This window comes from Chroicocephalus ridibundus, chromosome 9, assembly GCF_963924245.1.
Source record: "Chroicocephalus ridibundus chromosome 9, bChrRid1.1, whole genome shotgun sequence".
In the NCBI taxonomy this organism is placed as follows: domain Eukaryota; kingdom Metazoa; phylum Chordata; class Aves; order Charadriiformes; family Laridae; genus Chroicocephalus; species Chroicocephalus ridibundus.
In genome coordinates, this window is record NC_086292.1 from 38,307,738 (window position 1) to 38,335,135 (window position 27,398).

General features: G+C 47.6%; 2 protein-coding genes across 4 annotated transcripts in view; both read right to left on the bottom strand.

Moving 5' to 3' along the window:
• The window catches only part of SHC4 (SHC adaptor protein 4), a 34,838-nt gene extending 23,984 nt beyond the window's left edge, over positions 1–10,854 (bottom strand). For all 3 annotated transcript variants that reach the window (XM_063346878.1, XM_063346880.1, XM_063346877.1), the window contains exons 1-2: positions 9,533–10,854; positions 510–580 (exon numbers count right to left, since the gene is read on the bottom strand). In XM_063346878.1, the coding sequence (XP_063202948.1) occupies positions 510–580; positions 9,533–10,111 (650 nt within the window). In that variant the 5' untranslated portion in view covers positions 10,112–10,854. The remainder of the gene's footprint in view (positions 1–509; positions 581–9,532) is intronic.
• An 8,228-nt stretch (positions 10,855–19,082) lies between these two features.
• The window catches only part of SECISBP2L (SECIS binding protein 2 like), a 31,155-nt gene continuing 22,839 nt past the window's right edge, over positions 19,083–27,398 (bottom strand). Inside the window, exons 14-18 of the mRNA XM_063346099.1 lie at positions 27,063–27,225; positions 26,182–26,402; positions 25,389–25,543; positions 24,667–24,886; positions 19,083–23,667 (exon numbers count right to left, since the gene is read on the bottom strand). Coding sequence (XP_063202169.1) covers positions 22,994–23,667; positions 24,667–24,886; positions 25,389–25,543; positions 26,182–26,402; positions 27,063–27,225 — 1,433 coding nt within the window. The 3' untranslated portion in view covers positions 19,083–22,993. The remainder of the gene's footprint in view (positions 23,668–24,666; positions 24,887–25,388; positions 25,544–26,181; positions 26,403–27,062; positions 27,226–27,398) is intronic.

The window sequence follows — 27,398 nt, forward strand, 5'->3', positions numbered from 1 at the left end:
TGAGCCTGGCCTTGGTGCAGATGGGGCCAAGCAGTGTCATACGGCTGATAAAAATTCATTAGAGGACTTTGCTAAATGGAGGGACCGATGGCACTTTCTGTGCTGGTGGGAAGTGGCGGGGCAGAGAGGCCAGCGAGCAGGCAGGCTCGCCACCTTGGCCACCCGCAGCCGCGGCAGCACCAGCGGATTGAGCCGATGCCCTGGGTGACCCGGCTAGCCGGGAATGTCTGCGCCGTGCTGCGACTGCACGGGGAGGCTCCCCGCGTCCGGAACAAAAACTGGGAGAGAAATTAGGTCTGTGGCTGAAACAATTCATTTTCCAATGCAAATAGCCTATTGTAACGATCAAATAATTCAAATCATCACTTGGGGGAAAAAAAAACCAAAACAAAACATGCAGACTCCTATTCAAAATTGTCCCAGAGCTTGGCACGCACCCCTGGCTTTATGCAGAAATTAGCACTCTGGCTTTTCATTCTTGCGCTGAATTTCCGTTTGATACCACCTACCTGGTGACCTGCGTTCGCGTGCCAAAGTCCAGCGACCTCATTGACTGCAGCACTTCAATACAGCCCATGTACTGGGGGAAAGAGAGAGACAGAGGGAAAGGAGGACTATGTTAATACCTCGCACGCAGGTAAGAGGAGGATCACAGAAGGAAACAAATGTGATTTCAGCCCACTAAGTATATGCAGAGCCACAGCCTAAATGGAAAATAAAATCAGCCATCCTAAGGCTGCTTCCTAAATAGATCTTGTTTTACTGAAAAGTGTAGAGAACAGCAATAAAGATACCAGTGCCTTCAACAACGTAGCACACAAGAAAAAGGTAAAGCATTCTGGGGACACAAAATCCAATCATTCCTTTTTTTCCAATTCTGCTTACTCTCTCTGATTAGCCTGCGGCACTGAGCCAGGAGGAATAGATGAACGTTGGAGGGAAACTGCCCGGGAGCAGAGGGGCTCTGGGAGCCCTACAGGACCGATGCACACAGAGCCTCCGTGCAGAGGAGCTGAACATCCCTTCAGAGCAGGAGGCATTACTAGGCATGAGGAAAACCACTGGCTCCGTGCTGCTGTGCGTCTGATGACAAATAACCTCTGCAGAAGATGAAGGAGGTAGAGCTGCAATTCCAGCTCATAGCAACAGCTCTTAAGAGCCTGCACTACAAACTGACCTGCTTTAAATTAGAGGCTGACTCCCACACTTCTGTTGTGTGGGGCAGAGCTGGGGGCTTTTTCTATACTCATTTGGGATTTGCATAGGACTAATTTTCAGAAACATCAAGACTGTGATGGCATGTCAGTCCTTTGATGTTATGTACAAACCTATGGAACATTTTCATCTCAATGAAGTGCGCTAGGCTAACTCTATCCACTAAGCTGACCTCTCCCAAAACATATCTTACTAATCCTTTCAGTGTTTCTGTTGATATCCATCTCTGTGCTGTTGAAGTGCTCCGACATCTCCATTTCACAAGGCTGGTGTAGGTCTGGGTCTCGCGGTTTGCATCCCCTCTTCCACAATGAATTCTCCCGGAGGGAAAAGGGCTTTTGGGAGCATCCTGCAGTGCTCAGGCAGTGACAGCCTGCCTGCGCAGACCTCTCCTGCAGAAAGGCAAAGCCTCTGGGATACAGCAGACAGGCTGGCAATCCCAGGCAGGGACATGTGTGCTCTGTCCTCTCGTTCTGAATGGATGGAGGAAACACTCTCGCTCCAGAGAAAGGTACTGTGGTACTGTATTCACCTCCTCTTCTTCACTTTGCCTGTGAATCGATTTTTCTGGTGGGCCATTCAGAAGGGGCTGGATTTAGGTATCTGATTCAGATCTTTTAGAGATGAGTGCGTGTGTTAAAAGGAGAACGTATGTGTGCAGTCAAGCAGGGATTCCACAACAATTGTATTATCCCTATTTTGGTTTCGTTCCAGATAGCAATGTAACCCTTGGGAGAACTCCAGAACTAGGTCAGAGCCCTGGAAGGACATCAATAAGAATCTGAAGGGTTAGCAGAACTGCTTCCCTAATGAACATTTAATGACTTTGTAAAGGACTCTGAGAGCTATCTTACTTGTTAAAGATATTCCTGCTTAATGGGAACAAAGCAAACGTGGAAAATACGTCTACAGCCTCAGCTTGTAGCACAGTGGAGACCTCTGATCCTAAAGTATAAGGTCAGGCGTCCTGTGAGCCGGTTGGCTGTTCCTCCATCCTCGAGAAAAGAAAGATTTAGAGGAGTAGGTGAGTCATATGCTGATAAGTGAGTCCCCATTGCATCCTGAACAGATGCGTGGGAAGCTACTCTAAGCAAAGATGAAAAATCAATATTAGGTTTTTGCATAAGTGACCCTGAATGAAGCTGAACTTATCAATGATTCACAAAAGACCTTTTTTTTTTTCCCCCCTTTAAAAGCCTGAGTAGGGAAGTGCATTAACATGGCACCTCACTGCATCCCTCATTTATTTTAGCTGCTGTTGGTTATCTAAACCAGCACAGTTAGTAATGGCTGAACCTTCACATCTCAGTAGGAGGGTACAGAGAACCAGCAGAGACCTGGGCTGGGGGACGCTGCGGGACTGGGACTGAGGAAGTCGGGGTCACAGAGCTGGGGAGAAGCCCACAGAGCACATAAAAGGACAATGGGATACCAGAAGCCTATTCAAGAAAACAAAAGACATTCTCTGAGAAAGAAAAAATAATTAACAAATAAACAGGGAAAACATTAACCCCTCCATAGCTGAGTCCAACGAGCAGCACGACCGGTGTACGAGAGAAAGGGGATGGCAGGAGACAAGAGCAATGCCAGTCTCAGAGACTTCTCTGCACCCCAAATCCAGTTCAGGCGGTGCCCCTGCTCCCCAGGCTGTATACCCCAAACACAGCTCCCACAAAAAGCTAGTGGGCTCATCTGGGGATGCAGGGTTGAGGCCAGCTCCCGCCTTCCTGCTGGAGGGAGGATGAAGCTGAAGCATCGGCAGAGCAGCAGCCACGGGTGCCCTCCTGCAGCACCTGGGAGAGGCAGCCGCAGCAGCCTGCAGCCCTTGTCCCGGCATGGCCACCGTTGCCAAGACCCACCTGCCCCACAAGGAGCTCAAGCTATCTGCCAGCTGGTTTCGGAACATGGCCATAGTGATGCCGAGGGTTCAAAGGTGGTATCCAAGGAAGGGGCTTCATCTTCTGAAGCCCCGTGAAGGGGAGCATGGTTCGGCTTCACTGAGCTGCTAAGGGGAAGCCAGGGGGAAGCTGGATACAGGCACGAGGGTACTGTAACCAGCCCAGGGCAACAAGGACAGGTATAACTGCAGAATTCAGCTACCTATAGAAAAATAAATTACCAATACTGAAACAAGGCAAGCACTAAAGCCTTGACATCAACAACAAAAGCAGATGCTGAACCCACTGATCTGTTGGGAGAGGGAAAAGGAGAGGGAGAGGGAGACGAGAGGGCTCACTGGCCCCTGCTGGAAAGGGAATGGCTCCTCTAACGGTGATGTGCACGAAACTGTTCCCTGTCTCCCTGCAAAGGGCTGGGGGGAGCATCGGCACTGGGGGAGCTTCATCTCTCGGGTGTTAGAATCCGGAGGGTGCTCTGGGGCTGGCTGCCGTTTCCCCATGCTGCCGGGATGGCAGGGAGGTGGGGGGAGAGGAGGGCAATTACTGAAGATGCACACGTCTTTTCTCATCTGTTTACAAGAGATGATGGAGAATGACTGCAAACAGGATGAGGGACTGTGTGGGAGGAGATGTGAAGGCGCTAGGCAGGGCCTGTGTGAATAAGCTTTTCAGGCACCCTCTAATCCAGACCCACGTCTCATTTCATTCCCTGCCATAACGCAGTTAGTGGCTCCAGCTCCAGCGTGAATGACAGCCAGTGATTCACCCACAGGAATGATATGGGGAGCAGCACACGGAGCTCCTAATTAAACAACACAGCTGCAGCCTTGCAATTTTACCTATTAGTTAACAGGCATTAATTCATGCGTAATGCCAAGAGCAGCTCCCACAGACCCCACGGCCGACTAACAATGAATCCACGGGACAGAATTTGCTCGCAGAGGCAGTCAGGTAACATGCTGCCACAAAACAGCCTCTGTCCAAACATATGTGAGACTAGGTTCAAATTCCCTAAAGACATAACACAGCTGCCTGGGCAGGAACCCGCCACAAGCAGCAGTGCCGGGCGCACACGAGCGCGGTGGGGAGCTGACTCCCATGCAAGCATTCCTTTTCCCAGCACGGCTTTAACAAGGTGCTTTTTGAAGTGAGGGCAAAACCGTTTCTGAGCTTCCCACCACCCTCCTTCCTTGTGGGCAAGGTCTGCCCAGGGGATGACATGGCTCTCTGCCGCACAGGGCAGGCAGCTGCAGAGCAGTGGGGGAGTTTCACTTTGATTTGCTTGAATAATTCCCCTCTAGCTTGCCATGGATCTGGCGGGAAGGGAGACCAGGCAGAAGCAAGCAGCAGCCACTGGCACATGACAGGACAATGGCCCTGGAGTTATAAGGAGATAGGCCTTTGCCTTTTACACCAAGGAAAAATGACTTTTTCCTGGAACAGCCACAGCACTGCCTTCCCTGTGGCTGGCTGCTGGGCTCGGGGACACGCTCTCACGTGTTGTAACACCTGATTTGATATTCCCCAGCTTTCGCCCTGGCAGGAAGGTGAAGCACTGGCCTCCCTCCACGGACAACACCAGGAGCCAGCCAGGGATGTGGGGAAGGAGCAACACACAGGTCACTGTAGCTTCGGTGGGGAAGTTTCCTCAGTCCTTCCTTAGACGCTGCCTGTGGTGGCTTTGGGGCTGAAAAGCCACTCGTCCACTGGAAACCAGAGACTGCCGCAGCTACCCTGGCCGTGCCACCACCTTTCTGTCAGCTCCCAGGTTGTACCACGCTGACAACCGGCCACTCAGCTCGGCTGCTCTCCTTGCAACACACAGTCGCATTTTACCAGGCTGGGTCAGCGCTACGTAACGCCATTAGCAGCCACGGGTCAGGCTGCTAATGAAGAGCTTTGCACCCTGCAGGACATTTGACCAGCTCATTCCTCAACCTAAACCACGCCAGCTTCCTCCAGCAAACACCAACCACTTCAGAGCCGAAAGTGAAGCCGGCAGAGCCTGCTCTCCATCCCTCCTGAGGGAGGCGGAGAGGTGAAGGCAGCCCACAGCGTCAGCCACGCACCACCGCAGGCGTGGGTACTGCTGGGGAACCACTGAGAGAGCACAAACCCCAGGCAGAACAGGCTGGAAAACAGACTGGACAGCTTCATGGAAGAAAAAAGCCCAAAGACTATTAAGCACACAAAAAAACCCCACTAGTGGTTCTTCAGTGCTAGCCTAAGCCCCTGCACTACTATTTTCTGGGGATGGCAAGTGCCAGAGGACCTCACCTCACACACTTCCCCTGCTCTCATCTTCCTCCCTGCTCTCATCTTCCTCCCAGTAGCCGCAGCGGTGTGGACAGACAGAAAGGCTCTTGGTCTGTCCTGCTCCTCCTGCCCACATGGCACAGTCTCTTCCCTGAGGGGTAGCGAGACGTGGCTTTTCCCAAATGGAAACTTTCCTGGCAAAGTCTGACCCTTTCATTCATGAGTTTTCAATTTTTGAATAAATTTTGAGAAAAACACAGGGAAAAGTCCACAAATTTTTATATATATATACACACACACGTGTATGTATATATACACACATGCGCTTTGCTTTTCTTTTTAGTTTTGTGCTGAAAAGCCACTTTCCACAGCACTGTACTCAGGCCACGGCTCCAACAGAATTGGTTCAAACCACCCTGTCCCTGTGTTCCCGGCTGTGACAAAGCAAATGGCCCAAAAACGTGCCCAGCGGAGCAAGCACTTCCCCGGCACCCGAGCCCCCGGCTCACGATTCACAGCTGCGGCTCTGAAGCCGTGACTCACCAGAGCCCATCTCCTTCCTGCGAGAGCCCCGGCTGCGCCTACACGTGTAGTTATTTATTTACGATGGGCGATGCAGGGTGCCAAGGCCGGAGCAGCTCTCCGGGTGCGGTGTCGGGGTGCTGCGCACCAGGCAAGTGGCTGCAGCTGAAATACCACAATTATTTCCCTGCCCTGAGGACAGGAGAGGTGCTGGCGGCTTCTGGGGACGGGGCGAGGGCTGCCCTGAACCCCACTCCCACACAGAGCCAGGGAGCAGGTTCCCCGGGCTGAGCTGTGGCAGCCTCCATGGACAAAAGCAGGACAGGTCCCAGGTGCAGGGGCCAGGTGCCCATGTGCCTCTCTCAGGATGTGCTTCACATCGTTCTGAACCCCTCCATTAGCAGCAGTCAAGCTCCTTTTACTCTAGGGACTAGCAGCTGATTAAATATATATATACATATATATGTCCCAACCTGTCCAGGCGCCTATTAAAATATTAATATTTGGGCTCTTTGTTATTTGCATGAGCATCTCAGTGGAACAGGGGCTGTCATGGGTCTCGGCTTCCTCAGCACAGCCCAGGTGACAGCCGGCAGTGACACAGGTGCCCTGTCACCCCCAGCCACGTGCAGCCGCAGCTGCCTGCCAGGGAGGTGCGATGAGCCCAGCATCGCCTCTTCTCGAACCAGCCCCAGAAAGAAAAATGTCTGCCTCGCTCCAGTCCACAGGGAACAGCTTCTGCCCTAAGGCATTTCATTACTTCACCATATTATTGCCTTTCAAAAATAACTGCGGATCCTCTCCATGGAAGTGCCAAATCCTCTTCAGACTCCAATTAAGCTTTTAAGGTCAAAGATCTCCAGCAGCAGCAATCCCGGTAACATAGACCTGACTTTCCTCCTCAAATGGTCTCTGGGAAGATCCCAGTGGTCCCTAACAGGGCATGAGAAGCTGCATGGGGACAGCAGGTGTCTTTGAAAGCCACAGGAAGAAAAGCCAGGACCAGGGCGAGGGGGAAAGGACCGGGCAAAGGACTGAGAGCAGCTCCCACAGACGCCTGGCCCCTCAGCCCCGCTTTGCCTGGGGGCGAGACCATCCCACCATGCCACACTCCCTCCACACTGCAGCCCTGAGCCCCCGGCTGCTTCCCAGCCCGGCTGAGGCTTCATCACCAGCTCCCGGAGTATCTTTGTGGTCCCTGGGGAAACGACCTCCTTGGCCATGCTCTGATGCTGAGGCCCTGAAACCCCCAGGCTGCTTATTTACTGACCTACTTGATTAAAGGGTCTGTTTGAAAAAAAACCACCAAGAGTTTGGCCAGAACACATTTTGGCTCACATCAGCAACACTCTTGCAGCTCTCCTGGGACTGGCTCCTGAGGTCCATGGCCACAGGAGCAATAGGAGTGAGGAGATGCAGGAGAGATGCAGGGAAACAATGTTTCCCCATTGCATGGGGAGGTTCCTGACAGCGACCCCCCCTTCAGAGAGGTTCCCCATGAAATAGGGTGACTTCCAGAAAGACCAGCAGAAAACCATACTGGAAATACAACCTGGGGGGCAGCAGGTAGGGACAAGCCCTTCCCCGCTTCACACGACCTTCCCGTCAAGTCCTTCTCTTTTTTTGCTCTTTCTTCTGCCTTTCTCGCTCATGTGCGCCACAGTGGGTGACACCTCAGTGCCTCTGCTCTCAGCCCTCGGCCACAACAGAAACCCAGGAAATTCCCCCTGCGCTTCACCGGCTCCTCCCCGTTCAAGAATCTGAATTATTTAAGTGTGCCTCTGGCATTAGCGTTTCAGTATTTGAATCCGTACAGGTACCTCAAAGCCTTCATCACAAGCTCAACTGCATTGGGCGCAGCTCAAACGGCAGCACACAAGGCAGGTCGTGCACGGCGGGCACTGGGCATCACGACGCCATCCATCAGCGCGGGCCTTTCTGTGGGCTGGCCGAAAGCGTCGCACCTGCAGCTGCAGTGGCCCTTGCACTGCCACTCTAAGTCACACCCTACATGCTCATTCATCTATTTTAGCAGCTTGATGATATCAAAACATCAACTGCTCACGTTAGTACTAGAATTTAAAGAAAAGTAAACATGAAAGGACACATTCCAGTGTGATGAAATAATGTGTCCCCTCCCTGCACCTGCTGCACCCGGGGTGAATGTCCCAGGGCCTCCTGTGGCTCCGCTCACAGTGGCTGGTGCTGTGCTGAGACACTGTCACCTTTCAGCCGATGTCCCATCAAACCAGCTGTGCCGCTGCTGCTGGATGCCAGGCAGGCATCTCGTTCCTGCTTGGGGAAAGGTGAATACAGCTGTTCGTCCATGTCGCTCTTCCCTCTGATCTGCCTGCTCTTCTGCTGTATTTGGAAAGGGATTGATGTATTTTTCTTGGCCGTGCACCTTTCTTTAGACTTTCCTGCTTGTGAACCATCACATGGGAGACAAAAATTTTGCATGGCTTGTGGTTTTTTTACTCCTTCTGGCACATTTTGATACCTCCTGTACACCAAACTGAGAGCTTACACACACACTCACTCTCTCTCAGCACCCTGACTGCAGCTCACTTGGAGGAATAGATTCTTGTTAATAACCACTGGTACAGCTTGCTCCTGTGGCCCCCCTTGCATGTCAGAGACAGGCACGAGGGCTGCTACAGGTGCCCTTGGCCAGCCTGGCCATTACATGAGCATTTCTGAAGCAGGTTTAGAGCGCTTTCTCTGCCATTTCCCCGTGGGCTGCACTGGCTCCCTCCGTGCAAGCAATGGGCAGTTTTTGCCTGGGAGTGCTTTTGGCAGATGAAGCGTAAGCACTAAAATGTGCAGGGTCAGAGGTTCAGAGTGTAGACAAGGAATCAATGACTAGCAAACAGCAAGGTCTGGCCACAGAAATGTAAAATTCGGAGAGGAAAAGAAAATTAGAAAGCTCCCAAATGTGGCAGAGGTGGAAGGGGTGAAAGCACCGAGCCCAGGAGGCACGGTCTCCTCTCAGCCACTGACTACTAATTAGAAGATACACAACCACCCCAGTCTACAATATGAAAAATACCCAGAAAGGCTATTTCAGGGTGTCTTCTGAAGAAATAGGCAGGGTTTTCTGTATATCACCATTACCAAGAAATCAGACACAGCCCAAACGAGGAGGGTGGCTTTTGCATCCTGCCTGCTCACCTCCCAGGGCAGGAGGCATGGAGGAGAGGTGCTCCGGGCAGCAGCAGCGGTCCCAGCAGCTCTCCCACACTCTCTGTGACAAATACGTCAGTGGCATGGGCCAGCATTCACCTAGTGCCTGGGAGCTGCTCTGAGAGGGATGGGAACCCATATTTATGGGCCTCCTTCTCCCTCCAACGTGCATTTCAGGTCAGAGCAACCCCTGCTTGAATTGCAGCTGAGCTGCACTCCTCAGAGAGTCTAAAGATAGTCTTTTGGAAATGGATGTTGTCTTACCTCTGGGAGCGGCTGTGGTCCTTTTAACTCCCTCAGTTTGACACCACAGCCCTATGTACGTCAGGAGACAGGAGATACACGGGAAGTCAGTGGTTTGGGGCACTGGCTCCAGGAGTGGGAACACAGAGGTCACCCTGCAGCCACCTGCGCGGTTCGCTTTGTCAGAGAATGGCAACGCCATGAGAAGTACTCACCCGCACGCCGTAGGTCTTTCCCGGCTCCCCTGCGCTTTCACTGCTCTGCACAAGGCTCCTGTCCTGCCGGCCCACAGGAGCGGCCTCCTCGGCTCCCCACACGGCACAGTCACCCACTGGCTTTGGATTTAGGGGCAGCTTGTCCAGGTCAGGCTGGGGATAAGATGCCGAGAGGCAGCTGATCTCAGGTGAGGTCGGGCTGCTCGGGATGGTAACACACTCCGTGAGTTTAATTCTTGGCACCTCTTTCATTCCCAGACAGAAGCTTTTCAGCCCTGGCAGATTTGACGGGTTGGCAAGTTTAATGTTAGCCATCCGGGGGATCAGTGTGCAGAGGGTTGTGCAGGTGTCCTGTGGCCCCAAGGAGACATCTTCCGTCAGTAAATTAGGTGTTGAAGAATGGGAAGAGGAGGAAGAACCTTTGATGGTTAAAGACGTATTTGGTGTACCTTCATCTAGGGATGTTATCGAATCATTCCTGAATCGGCTGTACTTAGCCCTGTGCAGCATTCCTGGATGTCTGAATAACCCTACATACAGGACGTGTCCACCGAGGCTCTGCTGGCTGCGTTCTCTCATAGCCTTGGCAGTTCTGTAACTGGATACTCTTGCATAAATTGGCTCTTGTAGATAAATGATTCAGAAATCAAGCAAGTCAAACAATTTCAAAAACAGAAACCTATTGGATATTTTTGCTGACTCCCTCTCGAGTGGTTTATTTTCCTCAATGGACGAGGCTTAAAACTGCATGGACATCAGGTATTTTGTAAGCAGTAATAAAAGCAGCATACGGGAAAGCACATCAGTGGTACAGCAGCTTAAGCTGAAGAGCCGCTATCCAAACCTGCCTCAAGCCAGGCACGAAATCCCACCTAGCTCTGAAGACTCACAGTTGTAGCATCTTTAAGAGCGGAGTCCTGGCTGCAGCAAAAGGACTTATTCCACACAAAGCAGAGCATGAGAGCTACAAGCTCAAACACGTTTTCAGACCGGCAGGAGCCCCGCAAGGTGCCCAGCTCTCTGCATTTCCATCGTCGGCTGCCCCAAAGGCAAAGAGCATCCCTGCGCGGCGACGCTCCCGCCCCGCGGTCAGGCACAAACCCAGGATTTTAAGGAAAATACAGCACAGCGCCGGCGTCAGGCTCGCTAATTCTTGCTGGAAAGTCCTTCAGCACCATAATCCAGAAACCACTGAGTGTTCCTGCGCCTCCGGCGCTGTTTCCCGCAGAGCCGCGGGGCAGCAGCTCCGCAGCGCCCGAGCCGCCCCCGCCGCAGCCCCGGCCGCTGCCGCCGCCGGCTTTTATGAATGAAGTTTTTGTGAATGAGGCTGGGCGCGTGCAGGCGGGCAGCGCCGTGAATGGCGCTCGGCGGGCGGCCGCGGCCCGGCGGCCCCCGGGGTGCGCCTGGCAGCCAATCGCCGCCCGCCGCCGGCTCACGCGCCCTCAGCGCGCGGGGAGGCGGGGGAAGAGGGGGCGCGGGGGCGGCGGGACCCTCCGGGTGGTGCCGAAAATCCCTCAAAAGCCCCTTTCTGCGGCAGGGCCCGGCCCTTCCTCCTCCTCCTCCTCCTCCGCCGCCGCCGCCGCCGGGGGCGCGGGCAGAGGTGAGGGCCAGGGTTCAGCCGGGACCGGGGCCGCGGTGCCCCCGCGCTGCCCCCCGGCACGCGGGGAAGGACCGGCCTTGCGCCAGCGGCCTCCCCGCAGCTCGGGCCCGGTGGGGAGAGCCGTTCTCTCCATTGCCTGTACCCCAGGCTGTGAGAGAAGCCCAACGGGCTTTATTTTAGTCACTGAAAATACCTGGGCCCTCAGCACGAGTTTCCTCGGCTCCATATGGCTTTTTGACGCCTCGGAGAGCGGGGTGGGCAGAGAAATGCAGCATCGTGGGGGGCAGGCCAGGAGGGGAAAAGCAGCACAGCGGCCTCAGTCCTCCCCTTTGGCTGAGGTCTTTTCTCTCACTAGGTTTTCAATGTTGAGTTCACCTTCCTCATGCTCACGGTGATCCCGGGCTCGTTCTCTCCTCCTGTTGAGTGCTGGAAATCATTGGCGGTGGATGAGGAGAGGCCACGCTGCCCACTGCCCTGCCTGTGCCAGGAGGAGAAAATCATGGGCAGAGCTGGAGAGACAGAGAGCGCTCGACACAGCCATTGCATTTTTTTCCCCTCTTGCATGAAAGCTGGTATTAATCCTAAAAGATACAATAGTTGCTACAATAAAGTAGGGAAAACTCCCAGTCCAGACTCCGCTAGTGAAATATGGCTCAAAGAGGAAATGGCTGCTTTTGAATCAACCCTTTCTGGGGAGGATGGCTCAGACTGCTCACAAAATCAAACCCAACGGCAAAACCTGGACCAGCCGCAAGTTACAAAGAGTGACTAATTTCTCATGAAGCTTTAATGATGGCGTTGAGCACAAAAGGATAGAAAATGTTCAGAAGTGATTAGCAGCACTATTGATTGTACATAAAGCACAGAAACTCTCTTAGCATGAACACTTTTTTTCCTTAACTCTTTCGTTTCATTGCCACACTACAACACAACATCAACACGAAAAAACTGCCTGGATGGAGAGGCTGCAGTGCCCTCACTGGTGAGGAGGAGGGACCGGAGGGGGGTGCGAGCTGTAGTTACCATAGAGGGGACAAGAAGGACCAGTTTTCAGGGAGATGCGGATGCCCCAGGCTCCTGTCTTGGGGAACCTCCCAGATTTCTCTTTTTACTGACATAAAAAACATGCAACCAGACAAACCAAATTCCCTGTTCTTGCGAGATCAGCCTTACCATCCTTCCCACCTTTTCTGTGGGCATATAGCAAGGGTCTGCCTGCCTTACAGCAGTCCCTCGGCATAGACAACGGCACCAGGAGAGGGTAGTTTGGTGACCAGCATGTTCCCCCGTGCCTTGGCTCAGGTAGAGACTAGTTCATAGAATCATAGAATAGAATCAGAATCATTTTGGTTGGAAGAGACCTTTAAGATCATCAAGTCCAACTGCTAACCTAGCACTGCCAAGTTACCTCTAAACCATGTCCCTCAGTGCTACATCTGCATGTCTTTTAAATACCTCCAGGGGTGGCGACTCAACCACTTCCCTGGGAAGCCTGTTCCAATGCTTGACCACCCTTTCAGTGAAGAATTTTTTCCTAATATCCAATCTAAACCTCCCCTGGCACAATTTGAGTCTGTTTCTTGTGCTATCACCTGTTACCTGGGAGAAGAGACTCACCCCTCCTCGCTACCACCTCCTTTCAGATCGTTGTAGAGAGCGAGAAGGTCTCCCCTCAGCCTCCTTTTCTCCAGGCTGAACACCGCCAGCTCCCTCAGCTGCTCCTCATAAGACTTGTTCTCCAGACCCCTCACCAGCTTCATTGCCCTTCTTGGGACCCGCTCCAGCACCTCATTGTCTTTCTTGCAGTGAGGGGCCCGAAACTGAACACAGCACTCAAGGTGCAGCCTCACCAGTGCCGAGTACAGAGGTACAAGGCCACGGGCTGCCTCCGGCCCATACTGGTCCTCATCTGAGCCCTTCTGCCAGCTGCTGCTTACTCAGGAGGCAACTTGAGCCTTCCTTACCTGTATGAGTGAGAAAAGGGGTGGGGAGGGTCCCTGCTGGCCCTGCAGGAGATGCAGTCCCTGCCATGTCCTACTGCAGCTAACAGAGCTGGCAGGTGAAAAGGGTTAATGACACTGCCTTTAAACCTGTGTGGTGAAAGGGGACGTTTTCAAGAAAAAAAGAAACAATAATGCAACAGCCTGTCCTTGACTGATCACTCCAGAGCTGTGTCTGGAGCCCTGCGTGCCACCAGCACCTGCTGCCCCGTGACCGAAGAGTTGTTGCCCTCCCTGGGTGCCAGGGAGCTTCCCCCGCGAGGCGAGGGAGGCCAGTACATTAACCGGCACTTCTCGGCTCACAGGCACCAGCAAGTGCGATTATGGTGTGGGAGGTGAAGAATAGCTGGTGTTTTACAGCAAGTTCCAGAGAAAAATGCAATTGTGACAAGCTCTGTTTTCAGCAGCAATCAAGAAATACAAGCTCAAGAGCGGAACCCAGCAAAGAGCAGCATTGTCCGAGGAATAGTAGCCATTGCAGGGCGGGGGAGGAGGGAAAAAGAAAAATGCTGTGCCTTTGTAAATTAAAAAGCTTTTTTCTCAAGGCTAAAAACAAGATTTCTGTTTAAGATACTGGGAAATCGGCCTCTAACCAGCCCAGAGAACAAAGCTCCTTTAAGCACTGGCAAAACTGAGCCTACAGCCTTGTATGCAGCCTAAAAGGAGCCTGTGTTTCTCGATTATGGCTCAAGTTCCCAGTTGCCCAGTGCCCAGGGCCTGGGGAGCTGCCCCAGCTCGCTGCTCACCCGCCCACCACTGCCCCACACGGCCCAGGAAAGACACAGGAAAAGGGCATTTTGCCCCTCGTGTGGCTGCGGACATGGGACAGCGCGTGCTACCAAAGGGCCGTGCCATCCGTGGGTCCTCAGGCTATGTGGGAATGCCCTTCTGGCGCATGGTTATGAGCTGAAACTTCTCTCGGTCGCTATGTTACCAGCCCCATCACACTGAGACGCTCCATCATACCCTGTTTACAACCCCAAATGATGTCTCAGCCTCAACTATGCTGCATGAAAAACTGACGTGAGCAGCCCCCAGTCACATATTGTCACAGGAGACGGGAGCTGTCAGGTGTAACGGCACTGAGGGGCAGCACCATTACACAGGAGCAGAAGCAAGCAGCTAACCCGCTACGGCCACCTCAAACACTCCGCTAAAAGAGCTGCGGAGAAGGAGGTGAGCTCACAGCAGCCACGGCTCCAGCATCACCGCAGGGAGCCTTTGCGGCAGGAAGGAGCGGTGCCAGCCCGGAGCCTCAGGAGCCCCCAGTCACCCTTGGGAGCGATACCATTTCAGACTGGGGGCTGTGGGACCACAGGTCTAGCAGACAGCTAATGCCACTGCGCCACTCTCCCCTTGCAGCGCGGGGCCAGGGAAGGCAGATGCTGGGACAAGCGTACGCGGTGCTTGCTGGCGAGAGGAGAGCTCGAGGCAAATTGGGGACCGATTTAGACGAGAGCAGCCAGCTCAGCAGTCTCGCGCCAAGAGTGCGTGTGGGCAGCGCAGGGAGCGAAGCTGTTGCCCACCTGCAGAGCGCACCCAAAATGCAGTTGCACTCTTGCCGGAGCCCAGAGGAAGCTGTTAGGCGCTTCTTGCAACCGCCTCAACAGAGCTCAGCGTTTCTGTTAGAACACGGTGTAAACGGGGGATTTTTTTCCCCCTGTATAAATAGCAACAGCAGAGTTAATTCATGCTAAGGTGCACCGAGCTGATCCGCTTTCCTTCCTCATTGACACGCCTGGCTGATGCTGGCAGAAATCAGCAAAGTGTTACAGAACGGCAGGAAAACCCCATAACCAGCAACGTGGCGGCAGGTACTTCTGGGAAGCCCTGGAGCATGCTTATTTGCACTAGCAAAAGTCCCGCCCAGCCGCTGTATCATTTCAATCGAGAAAAAAATTGTTTTCCCACATATCGAATCCCTCTCACTGTTTTATCTCCTATGGCTACCTTTCCCATGTTCTGAATGAGTTAAAACCAGACATGTTTGGCCACTGCAGCCCACCTCCTGCTTATCAGGAGAGTCAGGGGGGGTTTGCAGGGGCTGAAGACGTGGAGCTGAGCGCTGATGGGTTTAAGGAGGACAGAGGCACAGCTGCTACCACGTCCCTGGATACAAAAGTCAGAGCTGAGCCTGTCACTGCCTTTCTCCTCTTCTAGCTCTGAAGGATCCAACAGCACTAATCCCAGAAAATGCATCCTAGGGTGATTTACAGACAAGTTGCAATTTCACTTCTCGAGCACCACGCTGTGTTTTGCTCAGCCCAGTTTAACCATTCACAGCAACGTTGCTTTGTCCAAAACCGCAGCTAGAAGATGGCAGAACCGCGCTGGGATGAGGCAGCAGAAGGCAGGGCTGCTCCGCCCGGGCGAAGGGCGCATCCTTGCCGCTGAGCATGTGAGTGGAAGGACCCAGCACAGCGCACAACAGGGCTTGGCTGGATGTGCTTTATTCCCTTCCTTTTCACCTCCTCTTTGCCTGGCAACACACCACCACCTCCCCCTTCAAACGCTGCTGGGCTTTGCCTTTTCTGCCAGGGCAGCTTCATAGCACGGGGGAAGAGCAAGGAGCTGGAGACTCCTGTGCAAGGAGCCAAAATTCAGAGCCTGAAGGTTGCTCAGCAGCCTGCACAAAGCCAGTCCTTGCAGCTCAGAGTGAAAGCAGTCAAAGATAAACCCCTCGAGCCCCAGGCTATTGACAGGGCTTGTGAGGTGAAGGCCGAACACTGGAGGAGAGCAGAGCGCAGGGGACCTGTGCCACAGCTGTCCCTTCTGCCGGGGGGATGATGCCAGCCTCTGCAGGCTTGACAAGGACACACCGAACACATCAGAGCTACAGGCAGAGCCACTACAAGCCATCAGAAACCAACGTACTGTGCTAACCACTGCTTTCTGAAAGCTCCGCGTCCCAAGAGCCCAAAGATACATTCAGTAGCGCTTGCTGGCCTGCCTCAGCACCGCTTGCAAGGAGCAGTGGCCGTGAGCAAAAACCAGCACCCTCTGATGTCTGTTGTCCCACAAAGCCCTGAAAGCAGGAGTGGATTAAGCATCTAGTGCCTGGGTCTGGCTGCCAGCACAGCCCCACAGCAGGAGGGGTTCAAAGACAAATTTCAGCCTAAAGTAGCCTAAAGCTTCGTCTCTGCAGAATTACCCACCGCATGAAACAAGTTTCAGCAACGGCACCGCAAAACTACAGTCAGTTTGAGAGGAAGGTGGAAGGAGTCACACTTGGGTGGCAGCACAGGGCTTGGTCTCCACGCGGTAGCAGGCAGGGAACGTCCTCTCCTGCAATTTAGCTTAAAGCTGTATTTTTGTAGGACAAACCACTAGCACATATTTGAAAAGAATAAACCCTGCAATACGGTTGAACTTCTCCCAGTGGCTCCTCAGCGGTACAGAGGAGGTCAGAGGAAACACCGAGGGAACGTACCCTCACTCAGCAGCTCCCGCTTCCATCCTTGGATTGTTGCCTTTAACTTGGCCGTAGCAAATCAGAAAAATTGTCACATTAACAAAAATAAAGCCATCAGAGATGTCTTAATTTGCTCTCTTCCTCTACAATCAACATTCCTCCCTAAGGAAGGTTTTGCAAGAGCTTCTTCCAGCAGTTCTTGCTGCCCACAGCTTTTGTTGCCACCCGTCCTCACCTCTGCAGTGCTCACCTACTCCTGAAGGCAGTCGATGGCAGAAGGGGCACTCACCTTCTCAACTCCAGCTGGAAAATCACCAAGAGTTTGAAATCCACCTGCAAATCTGGCTTTCCCTTGCTGGAAATGCATTATGAAGAGTTTAATGCTCTAAGTAACTGATGTTTAGATTTTTTTTCCTGAAAGATGCCACCCAACAGGAAGACTTGTGCTGCAATTTTTTTGGAAAGCGTACAACACCCCCTCCCCCCCCCAAGTTTTTAGAGTGATGATATTTACTGTTGCTTTTATAGCTCTGCAAGAAATGAGGAACCTACTATATAGGGACAAAGCCTTACAGAAGCACAAAGTTGTTTTAAAGTTTAACGTGGACGCACATTAGCTTTTCCTATGGAGACCGAAGAGCAGCCTCCAGGGGAAGCCGAGCACAACCAGAGCTGCCACACAGATAACTGCAGGAAACGCGGTTTACTCCGTGCCCCCTCTCCCATTTCCCCTTATATATAAGGCGCAAGTCTGTTATCAGTGTTACATGATTACTGAATTCCTCTTTACTCATTAAAGTACTATCCTTGGAAAACAACGCTGTGAGAGGGAGCTGGGCGGTTTAGATAGCGTCCAGATGGACACCCACACACATCCGCCCGGCCCCAGCGCGCTCGCCAAGCGGCAGTGGAAAACTGCAATTTAACAGCTAGGAGCGAGCGGACCAGGGGCCTGGGGCTGCCGCCAAAAAGTACGTTCCAGCCTCGGTTTCCCTGCATTTCGTGCCGTTTGCTAACATAAAAGACCCCAAGAGGTAAACAGGTTTTGGCCGCATCATCTCCTTTAGGGTGTGTTGGGGTTTTTTTTTTTGTTTGGTTGTTTTTTTACGCAACATTCAACAAAATTTTTTTGTTTTAATCTACTTAAATAAAAGCCTTGACTTTTATACACAGTGACCCTAAAAGCCTGAAAGCAAATCCAAAGGGTTTTTTTTTTTTTTTTGGTCACCTAAATAGTGCCGTTTGACTGACTGGGATCTTTCCACGCATTAGGGACACGCAGATTCATGAACTCCCAGCCCCGTCCGTACAAACCCGGTACCCAAGAGCTGCGGTTGCTCTGGAGGCGCAGGAGGTGCCCGCGCTGCTCGGGGGAACTTCACTGCAGCAACGGCAGCAGCAATTTTTTATTTTTTTTTTCTTGTGGTGGTTCTTTTGTGTGGGCAGCAATGCAAACCACCAAGTGCTACCTATGGTGTTATTTAAAAAAATCCTCAATAGAGGCAAGAGACTTTCCTCAAGGGAAGTACAAAAGGGTTAGCATCTGTTAAATAGTGAAAAAATGGAGAAGAAAATTCAGTTTTTAAGGGTTTGGGATAATTAATTTTCTTGTCACTTCCATAGCACAAGTCACGCCGTGCCACCTACTTGTTTTGTACTTTCCAAAATTCGTATCAGGTTGAGAAGACACAGGCAAACCCAGATGCGAGGAGTAATTTTGACAGCAAGTCATAGCACCTACAAAGTAAGGTTTATAACAGAAGCGCTTTCAACAGAAGACAACTGCAATAGCGGAACTGAAACATGAAGTTAAGGCACATAAATAGAAAATTCAAAATTACAGGATGAAGCTGTATCCTTTTTGAATTGCTACAAATATTCTCATACGTGGGAGTTGCAAAACCGGCTAATGACACTGTTACTAGAGCCACGGAAGCGTGAGCAGTTACCAGTGAGTCACTGGAGAACAGGGGACAACATGCTGAGAACTTCGTGTTATTTTCCAAAGCTGACTTCATGCGCCAGTATAACAATAAAGGCAGGTGAACTGGAATTCTCATACACTGGAAGCATGTAAGAAATCCTAGTTTTTGGAGGTAGGTGTGGTTATTCTGACTCGCTTGCTCTTAAGTAAATGCTATTTCCAACTCAGTATTCTGGACCTAGTTCAGTCCCATGGTCTCTGAAGAACGGCAGCTTCTTCTATATAATATTTTTCTGGTCATCACTGAGATGATGCATGACAACAGGGACCTGGACTCCATAACGTGAAAAATCCTCAGCTAATTCTGGTTTTCCTCTTCAGCCTCTCTGCCAGTGACCACTCAGCCCAGGTGACCGGAGGGGCTCAGCCCCCTGCCCATCACCCTGGAGCTGAGGCCAGGGTACCACCAGCCAGAACCAGGAGCCACCCCATGGCTTCTCCCCGCCGTGGCCAAGTGCGCTGTGGCACAGACCTTTTCCATCTCCTGTAGTGCCAGGGCGGCATTTGCAAACAAACTCAGGATAAAGTACTTGTGAACAAACGTATCGCTGTAATAGAGCCGTAAGTTTCTACAATCATTTTTATTAGTTATGGAAGAACCCCCACTAGTATTTACATAGTGCAAAAAAGCTGTTATTACTCCAAAAAGTACGGTAGACAGAACAATTATCCTTCATACAGCAAAAAACAAATGGAACAAAACCCTTCATGTCGTATTTCATAATGATTTTTCTACTGCTTTAACCTAAATATTACAAGAGTTTTTAAGACATTAAAGATTAAACAGCTTTCCTTATTAGAATCTATTTAAAAGTAAAATATATGAACTATTTATGAACATTTAGAAGGTGGGCTGTGCCAACTGGGTTTCTACTTTCAGTGTGACCATTCATTGGTGTGGAAGTTTCGGGTCAGACATTCCCACGTTTCCTCGCGCGTGGCAGGGTGGGTACAACCCCCACGGTACTTGCTTCTGTGGCTTGCTTCTGCTGGTTTTTGTTTCGTTAACAAATCGCCGTGTGGAATTTTTAAATGGCTAACATTGAAATCAACTCAATAGCTTCATTAGTTGGCACAACTTCACAGGAAATACTTAATGACAGTTCCAGCAAACAGCAGCTTTTCAAACAATAATACTCTTTTTTTTTTACATATGTATTTAAAGTAACATTATTAAAATTGAAGCTTGTGTTAAAGAACTGGACAGAACCACGTTGTGTAAGCTCCCACCCACCCAAATGAGCATAAAGACACCTCTTATCTTTACCAGAAGAACATCAACAAGTGCATTACTGAACATTTTCTAGAATGAGTTTTAAAAACACAGGTCAATACCCTCTGTCACTGTTTAGCTCCAATCCTACAACTACCTGCACACAGCTTAAGCTGAGAAACAGGCCACCGGTTTAAGCCAGTGGAACTAACGCTCTTAAGCGTGTGTTAGCGGGATCAGGTCCTTTACCTTACTCGGACATTTTCACTTGGTCCAACTAAGGACAAAAGTTCTTCAACATTTTTACCTTTTACATATTTGTAATCCATGTTTATTATTATTTTGACAGAGATACTTAAAGTATTTATATAAATAGGTTGTATACATAGCCACCTCTATCAGTTTTAAAGATCCCTACCCCTACCACAGATACATTATTTTTGATTTTACCAGATAAATTAAGTGGTGAAATCATTTCTATAAAGAACATCTTAAGAAAAGTAGAGTTGTTTTCCGAATAATTATTTTCACAACAAAAATATCTATACACCTATAACTACAGAAACATCTTTTCCTGGGGACAATAACAACCTGTATAACAAACTGCAAACTTTTATACCGAAATAGAAATTCAGCTACTTTTTAAAAAAATCATGGTGTTGTAAAACACGTGTATGCTTTCCTTTTAAATTCTGGTGATAATAGAACCAAAGTTACCACAGTGAGATACTATCCTCAAGTGCTCCAAGCGGCAAGGAACTTTCCTAATCGTAGAGGCAAACGGATCACTCCCAAAGGAATTGCAGTTTCATTCTCACAGTTATTGCTCATTCCCAGCTGATCAAAAAGGAAGCACTAAAACCAGTTTCCTTTACTCAGTTTCAGTTTGCTCCTCTAAGGGTGATCTGCCACATTTCAAAAAGAGACTAGTTCCTTATATGCTGGCAAACAGAGATATTAGAAGTGCTATATCACCTTCAAGAGCTCTATTAAACCTGTAGCAAAACTGCAGTTAAATAGTGGGCTGAATATTACAAGATTTCTTTGATATAAATGTCAGAAAGTTTTAAAATGACAGTCCAAGTTCAGAAAAGACATATAAAAAGATGCGCCTTTGATGTTAATACTTCAAGATCAAAAGTTATTTGAATCACTGGCACTGAAAAAGCAAAAGGAAAAGTTACAAACACCTTTTTTTCTTTCGTTGTTGCTCTGGCGAAGTTTTGCCCTCAGTGTATACACTGGTCTCAGCTGGCGTTGAGACATGTGCTTACACATCCAAGGGCAAGTTTTGCTTGTCAGCAGTTCAAACACCTATCATTTCCTAAAGCAAAAACTCTTTCAAAACATACAGACAGTAGAAATCTGCCATACGTACAGTAAAAGGTTTAACATTCAGGAGGCATCATTCCTTAGTCTTTGTTTTCCTATAAAATGCCTGTTCTAACATCTAGGAAGATTACATTAAGGAACTAAGAACGTGACAGAACAGCCAGTTGTCCCAGCAGCTCTCTATACTGCTTATCTACATAGCATTTGCTATGCCTATACCTACATTATTTACATTATACACAGTTCCTATTATTCTCATTAGCATCCAAAAAACCCAGGGGTAGATGATTTCTAAACCCGGAGTCTTATTTTCCCAGTGCAACTTAAAATGCCAGCATCACTAGTACTATAAGCGTTGGTCCCATATTAGTAAGTGTGGACTAAATACCGAACTAAGCTATCCATTTCTTGTGGTTTTCAGCCTAACCAGAGGACTTTTTTTAATGCATTTTGATACAAGTGATCAAGAAAAATGAAGTGGAATTAAAAGAAACATACATTTGCTATAAAAGCGTTGTTTATGTGAGTTACTCTTTAGCTACTCCTGTAGTGAAGCTCCCGCTGCTGGCAGTTTCAGTACATCCCTTGCCAATACAAGACAAAGATGGAAAACAGACTCCTTAGATGCAAGGTTTAGACACGTACTCTATCCTCAATCTCAAATGAATTCATCATCAGTTAATAGATTTTGTTTCAATATTCAGAATGGAACAGTTCTCTAGCAACATGCGTGTTTCAGGGAGGGCATATTTTTGTTTCTTTTACCTCTGAACCACTGAAGTACCTCCCCACACTACAGGGCACTTCCCCCTTTCCTGGAATAACTACTTCCTTTTCTGCTCTAGAGGTCAACTCCTAAAGCTGCTACAACTGTGAGAACAGACAAAAAGAGGTCACATTTTGAGTAAGAATTGTTAAGATACATCCTAAACTCAACAGGAAGGTGGCTAGGATCAAAGCATGCAAATGAATGTGGAGATACGTTAAGCCACCATATCATTCACACTTGCTGTTAAAGGATTATTCTGGCTTTTTTGCCATGTTTTGTAGATTACAATACACAAACCAGCATTCCTGAGGTAAGTGACAGGAGAAAGAGGAAGTCATCAGTTTACTAAAAGCCCTGGATAGGGATTATGGTTAATGATTCACTTAGTGTGGTTTGGCAGACAGCAACTGTCAAGAGCATGGGGAATTTTTGTTTTCTTTCCTTTTTTTTTAATGCAATATTTTCACCTTGTAAAAAAACCCCAAAACATTAATTATATCCCTCTGGTTTAAAGTTTTTCTGGAATCAAAGTTGTTACAGCTTATTGTAACCATCTCCACTATCAGCAGCTTTTTAACGATGCATTCACCGAGACCAACTAAAAAGCTGCATCTATCTTAGCACAGATTTCTCTACTATTTGCTTTCCATTGGGACAGCAAATGGGGTTTTTCTAGCTTTTCTTTAAAGAGAACCAAAATTTTACTTTTATTTCTAGACAGAACTAGAAAAATCACGGCCAAATATAGTGACATGCCTGGCATAACACCAATGTAAAGTGTTGGTAATTTGTCAGTCTTAAAGTACGTTATCTGTTTGAAAATGACCTAAGTAGTCACATCTTAAAAGAATTTTGCTTAAAACTGGTCAGTTACAAGATGTTTCCTGTTACAAAAGGTCTAATGAATACTTACTGACAAATTCTCCACACAGCTTCTATTCTGGGAAACAGATACTGAGTAAAAGCTAAGCTAGTTTTTAAATCAAAGAAAGTAACAGACAGCTACAAAAATATTGTTGTGAATTAAATACACATATTAAATGTTTAACAGTGCAAAACGTTGAGATGAAGCATATGAAATAATGGCTGCAACCTTTACAACAGTTAGTTTTAATGTAATTTCTAAAAAGTTCCTGAGTTCCTGCTTATTTTTACGGCATATAGATGGAATCTGTGTGTTCTTTATTCAAAGAACTGCAGATGGTGGGTTTATGTTGAGTGTTACTTGCGTGCTTATCATTTGTCCATTCCTCGCCATCAGTGACTGGATCTGCCTGCTCAGAAGTCTCTATTTCCTCCTCTTCGCTTTGTTCCGCATTGTCTTCTTCAGCTCCACTAAGGGTCTTCCCAAGCTGAAGAGTCTCCATAGTTCTCTGGGTTTCTGAAACCCACGATTCAATTCTGCTATTAAGTTGAACCTCTACAGAAATTGGTTCATGGGCATAATCCTCATCATCATCTTCCTCCTCCTCCTCCTCCTCTTCTAGCATTCCTGGTACAAGAGTACTGGTGGTACTGGTCATGGAAGAATTCAAAAGATCTCGGCAGCTGCCATCCAGTGATCCCGTTTCTGTACTCTGCTGTGAGGCCCATTCCAGATTGTCATCTGGTTTCACCTCATCTTTGTCACCTGGTGTGGATTTTCCATGATTTGTTGCTGAGGTAGCGCCAGTTGTAGCCAGAAGGGGTTGTTTATTAAGAGTGGCTTTTTCAATTTGACCATTACCAGCTTTTTCTGGTACTGCAGTCTTACATGAGGATTCTCTCTCATTTTCAGAGGTTTCTAGCCCATCAGATGTTTCCACCATATTTCTCCAGTTTGTTTCTACAAGTTTTAAAAGAAGTTTAAATAGGAAACATTAATCCCTTCCATATAAAAATATGTCTCCTTAACATCCCACAATTACTTAAATAGCAATAGGAGCTAATAATTTGACTATTATTCTATGCTTGCTAGAAAAATTCCAATTAGAAAAAGGAGGAAGAAAGGAAAGGGAGCGACAACAGAAAGAGCTGTGAATGACTTTGTGTTTTTACAGTATCCTAAACCAGCCATTACGAAGTTGAAAGTTTATGCACTTAGTTTCCCATGTAAACTGTGGGAGCACCAAATTTAACAATGAGTGTAGTCAAAGAGGTTACAAAGAGGTTAAAAGCAGAAAACTGGCACAGTATTAAGTCATCAGTTTAAGGATTTTTCAAAACAAAACCAAACACATTTAACAAGTAAATTTGAGATACCACAAGAGAATTAACTAAAAACAAGATGGTATTCTTTTTAATTCACTGTAAGACTCAAAAAGAGAAGTCTGCTGACTTCAAACAAGCACTCTCCCACACTCTCCCTTTTATCCTCCCTGCCATCTGGGCTTAAGCAACAGGATAAATAAATTTGCCTTTTGGTGACACTATAATCATTCATTGCCATCTCAAGTTTCAAAGTTTAGGCTACATGTCCAATCTTCAGAGACCTCAATAATTTAGTTCCTACTATCTATCATTAGTTCTTCCTCAATCATGTAATCAATTCTGTGTTTGGTACCAGTTTTATACCAGTTCAGTAAAACTGTAGAAGCTATCTCCACTGACATGGTAACTGTAATGCTTTGAGGATTAGGAATTAAATGTATTATTTTCTATATAGTTCAGAGGAAAAAGTGACTTATAAAACTACCTGAAGACCAGCCATTTTTTTCTTACTTCTAAAAATTGTAGAATACCATATAAATGATGAAGAGATATTGTATTTTTAGCTACATTTTGCAATAAGCAGCATTTGGGAAATCCCAGCTTTAGTTACAACAGTAAGTTTTAACACACTTACCATATTCTTTCTCATTCACTTCAGATATGGGTTCAGAAATAACACTACAGAACGAGATAGCACTTGCCGCAGAGGGGTTACGGGAATGACCCATATGATGCGGTGCCTTCTTGACATTCTTCAAGGCTTCTTCTGCCTGTTCCTGTTCCATTGCAGCAACCATATCTCTGTAGGCTTTTCTGGCCTCTTCAGTCAGCGATACCAGCTTATTAAATAGGTCCTAAGTACGAAGGCAGTTTTTATAATCAGTAGTTCCGACTAGTAGCTTTCACTTTAAATTACTCCTTTCAGTCAAACATATAGCACATAGCAAGCCTTAAGCTTATTAACACCAAATACCTTTACTTCAACCAAAAATTAGTTGCTCTATTAAATAAAAATAAAAACACCGCTCCACGTTTACACAACTTTGAGATGTACTTACTTTAAGATACCATTTTCCTTACAATCTTAAGCCTTCCAGAGAATTTCAGATGGCATTTAAGTCTATTTGAAAACTACAGAGATGTTGCAACCAAAGTGTTTCAACAGTCTCTCAGTTCTGTAAATACTGAGTTTCAGGGAAAAACATGGCCCAATATAGATCAAGTTAGGGCCACTATCAAACGCACATCAGTGTGCTCTCCATGCCAAATCAATTCTTAACTGCAAGGATTAACTACAATCAATTCTTAACTACAAGGCTGTTTACTCCAGCCATTTATGTGAATGGAATTACTCACCTCAGCACCCGAGTAGTTGAAGATACCCACTACACTAACAGGAACCAGCTTGTTCACACAACGTCCAAGAGCTTTCCGTCCAAGAGCAAAGACAAAAGGAATTTCTTGTTCCCGTGCCATGGCTATTACATTATACAGAGCCTCATCCAGTCCACCTTGAAGAAAGTGATTTTAAATAGATTATCTAGTCAGTTAAAGTCATAGCATGGCCAGATACAACTCTACCTCATTTTAACTGTAGTCAAACTTCAACACACACAATCATGAGCTACTGTGTTCTACAGGATAACCAGCTACACATTTCAAGTATAGTAAGTGAATACTGATGAAGGCAATATTTTGTATTCTCTATTCTCTGCACACACATTAAACCAAATTTTTCATGACTCTCTTCTTGAGCAGAGCTTTGTTCTTCTCATATCTCACGAAGCCTTTGTTTACATTTCTGGTTGTGGCAAAATGCGTCGGTTGGTTAAGTAAGCCATTCATACTCCTCTTAAGGAATCCTCTTTAAGAACATCTAGAGCTCAGGACTCTAGGCCTATCACAGACCAAATGAAATGACGTCCATTTTATGTATTATAATATCTATTTTTTTTTTAAGCTATTCACCCCTCATGAACAAGTTTCTTCCAGAATGGAGCAGAAGAGAATGAATGTGAAGTGGCAATTGCACAATTGATTCTGGAAGTGTTATATCATGCATAATAACTAAAAAAATGCTTCTACCCTTGCAAATCAGCACAAGAAAAGGATAAACAGTTAAGTACATCACTTGTTTGATCATTTATACCTTTTGACTGGATTTTTTCGCAGTTGGGAGATATGATTACACACTTGATCTTGTTTAGTTTCATATGCTTAGTAACCTCACGCAACCCCATAACAAGTCTTCTCCTTGCTTTAGCTCTCATGGGATCCTTTTGATAAATCCGTTCCTGGAAGCTGACAAGCTCTTGCAGTAAGAGTGTCACACACTCATCTATTTCTTTGCTTAGAACTTGGTTACAGTACCTGTCAATTCAAAAAACATCAAGTATTAACATAGCACATAATCAATACTATTTCACTGAGTCTTTTCTTTTACCAAATAAAAATAATTTTATGTCCTCAGAACAGTTAAAGTTATTAAAAGGATATAGAAATTAGAACTGTAAAAGTTAAAAACACATCCTGAAGACATTTATATTTCCAGTAACATCCCTTACCTCAAAAAGAATATTTAAAAATACAAAGAAATACTCCAATAGGTGCCACAAGCATCTATTGTCTTCCTTAACTTGGTACTCTATAAAGATACATTTAAAAAGTATTAATGTATTAAGAGTGACTATTACAGTATTTTCAGCATTCATAAGTGTTCCTCCTTTCCCAAAGTGTATGTAGCATTCCTAAAAAAAATAATTTGGAGACTACTCCCACTTAGCTTATTTGTTGCAGCAACCAAAGAAAATCCGAAGTGCACAGGTGTACATGCACAATATATACACACTGTATACACACACAGAGCAATCCATCTATGGCAAAAAAAATACTTGCAGAAACTTCTGTTGATAAAAGGGTAGCTTATGTTCGTTAAGCTCCTCCTAAGTCTACTAAACCTATCCACAGGTAAAAGATGAGGGTGACTGAAGTGCAAGCCTTTAATTTATATTAGTAATGCAAAACTCTTACTCTCTGAATCTCTTGCTGTGAATTTTGGTTATTGCAGAAGATGCCATCGGACTGCCTATTCCAGAACTAGCAGGTGAACCTTGTGACACTGGGGTCATGCAGTACGGAGAATTCTGACTTGCTGGCGAAAGTGAAGTATCACTAGGCATGCTTAGTCCAGTTTCTGAAAGACAGTTTTTAAACGTCATAAAATGCAAAGACGTTTTCACATAAAAGAAACAGCATCACACTTATGTATCTCTCCCTTGCTTTTTCCAAGTTTCATCTGAACAGACTAAACAGTATTCTTCCCTGCAGGGGTAGGAAGAAAATAAGCACATACACAGCACTCAGCAT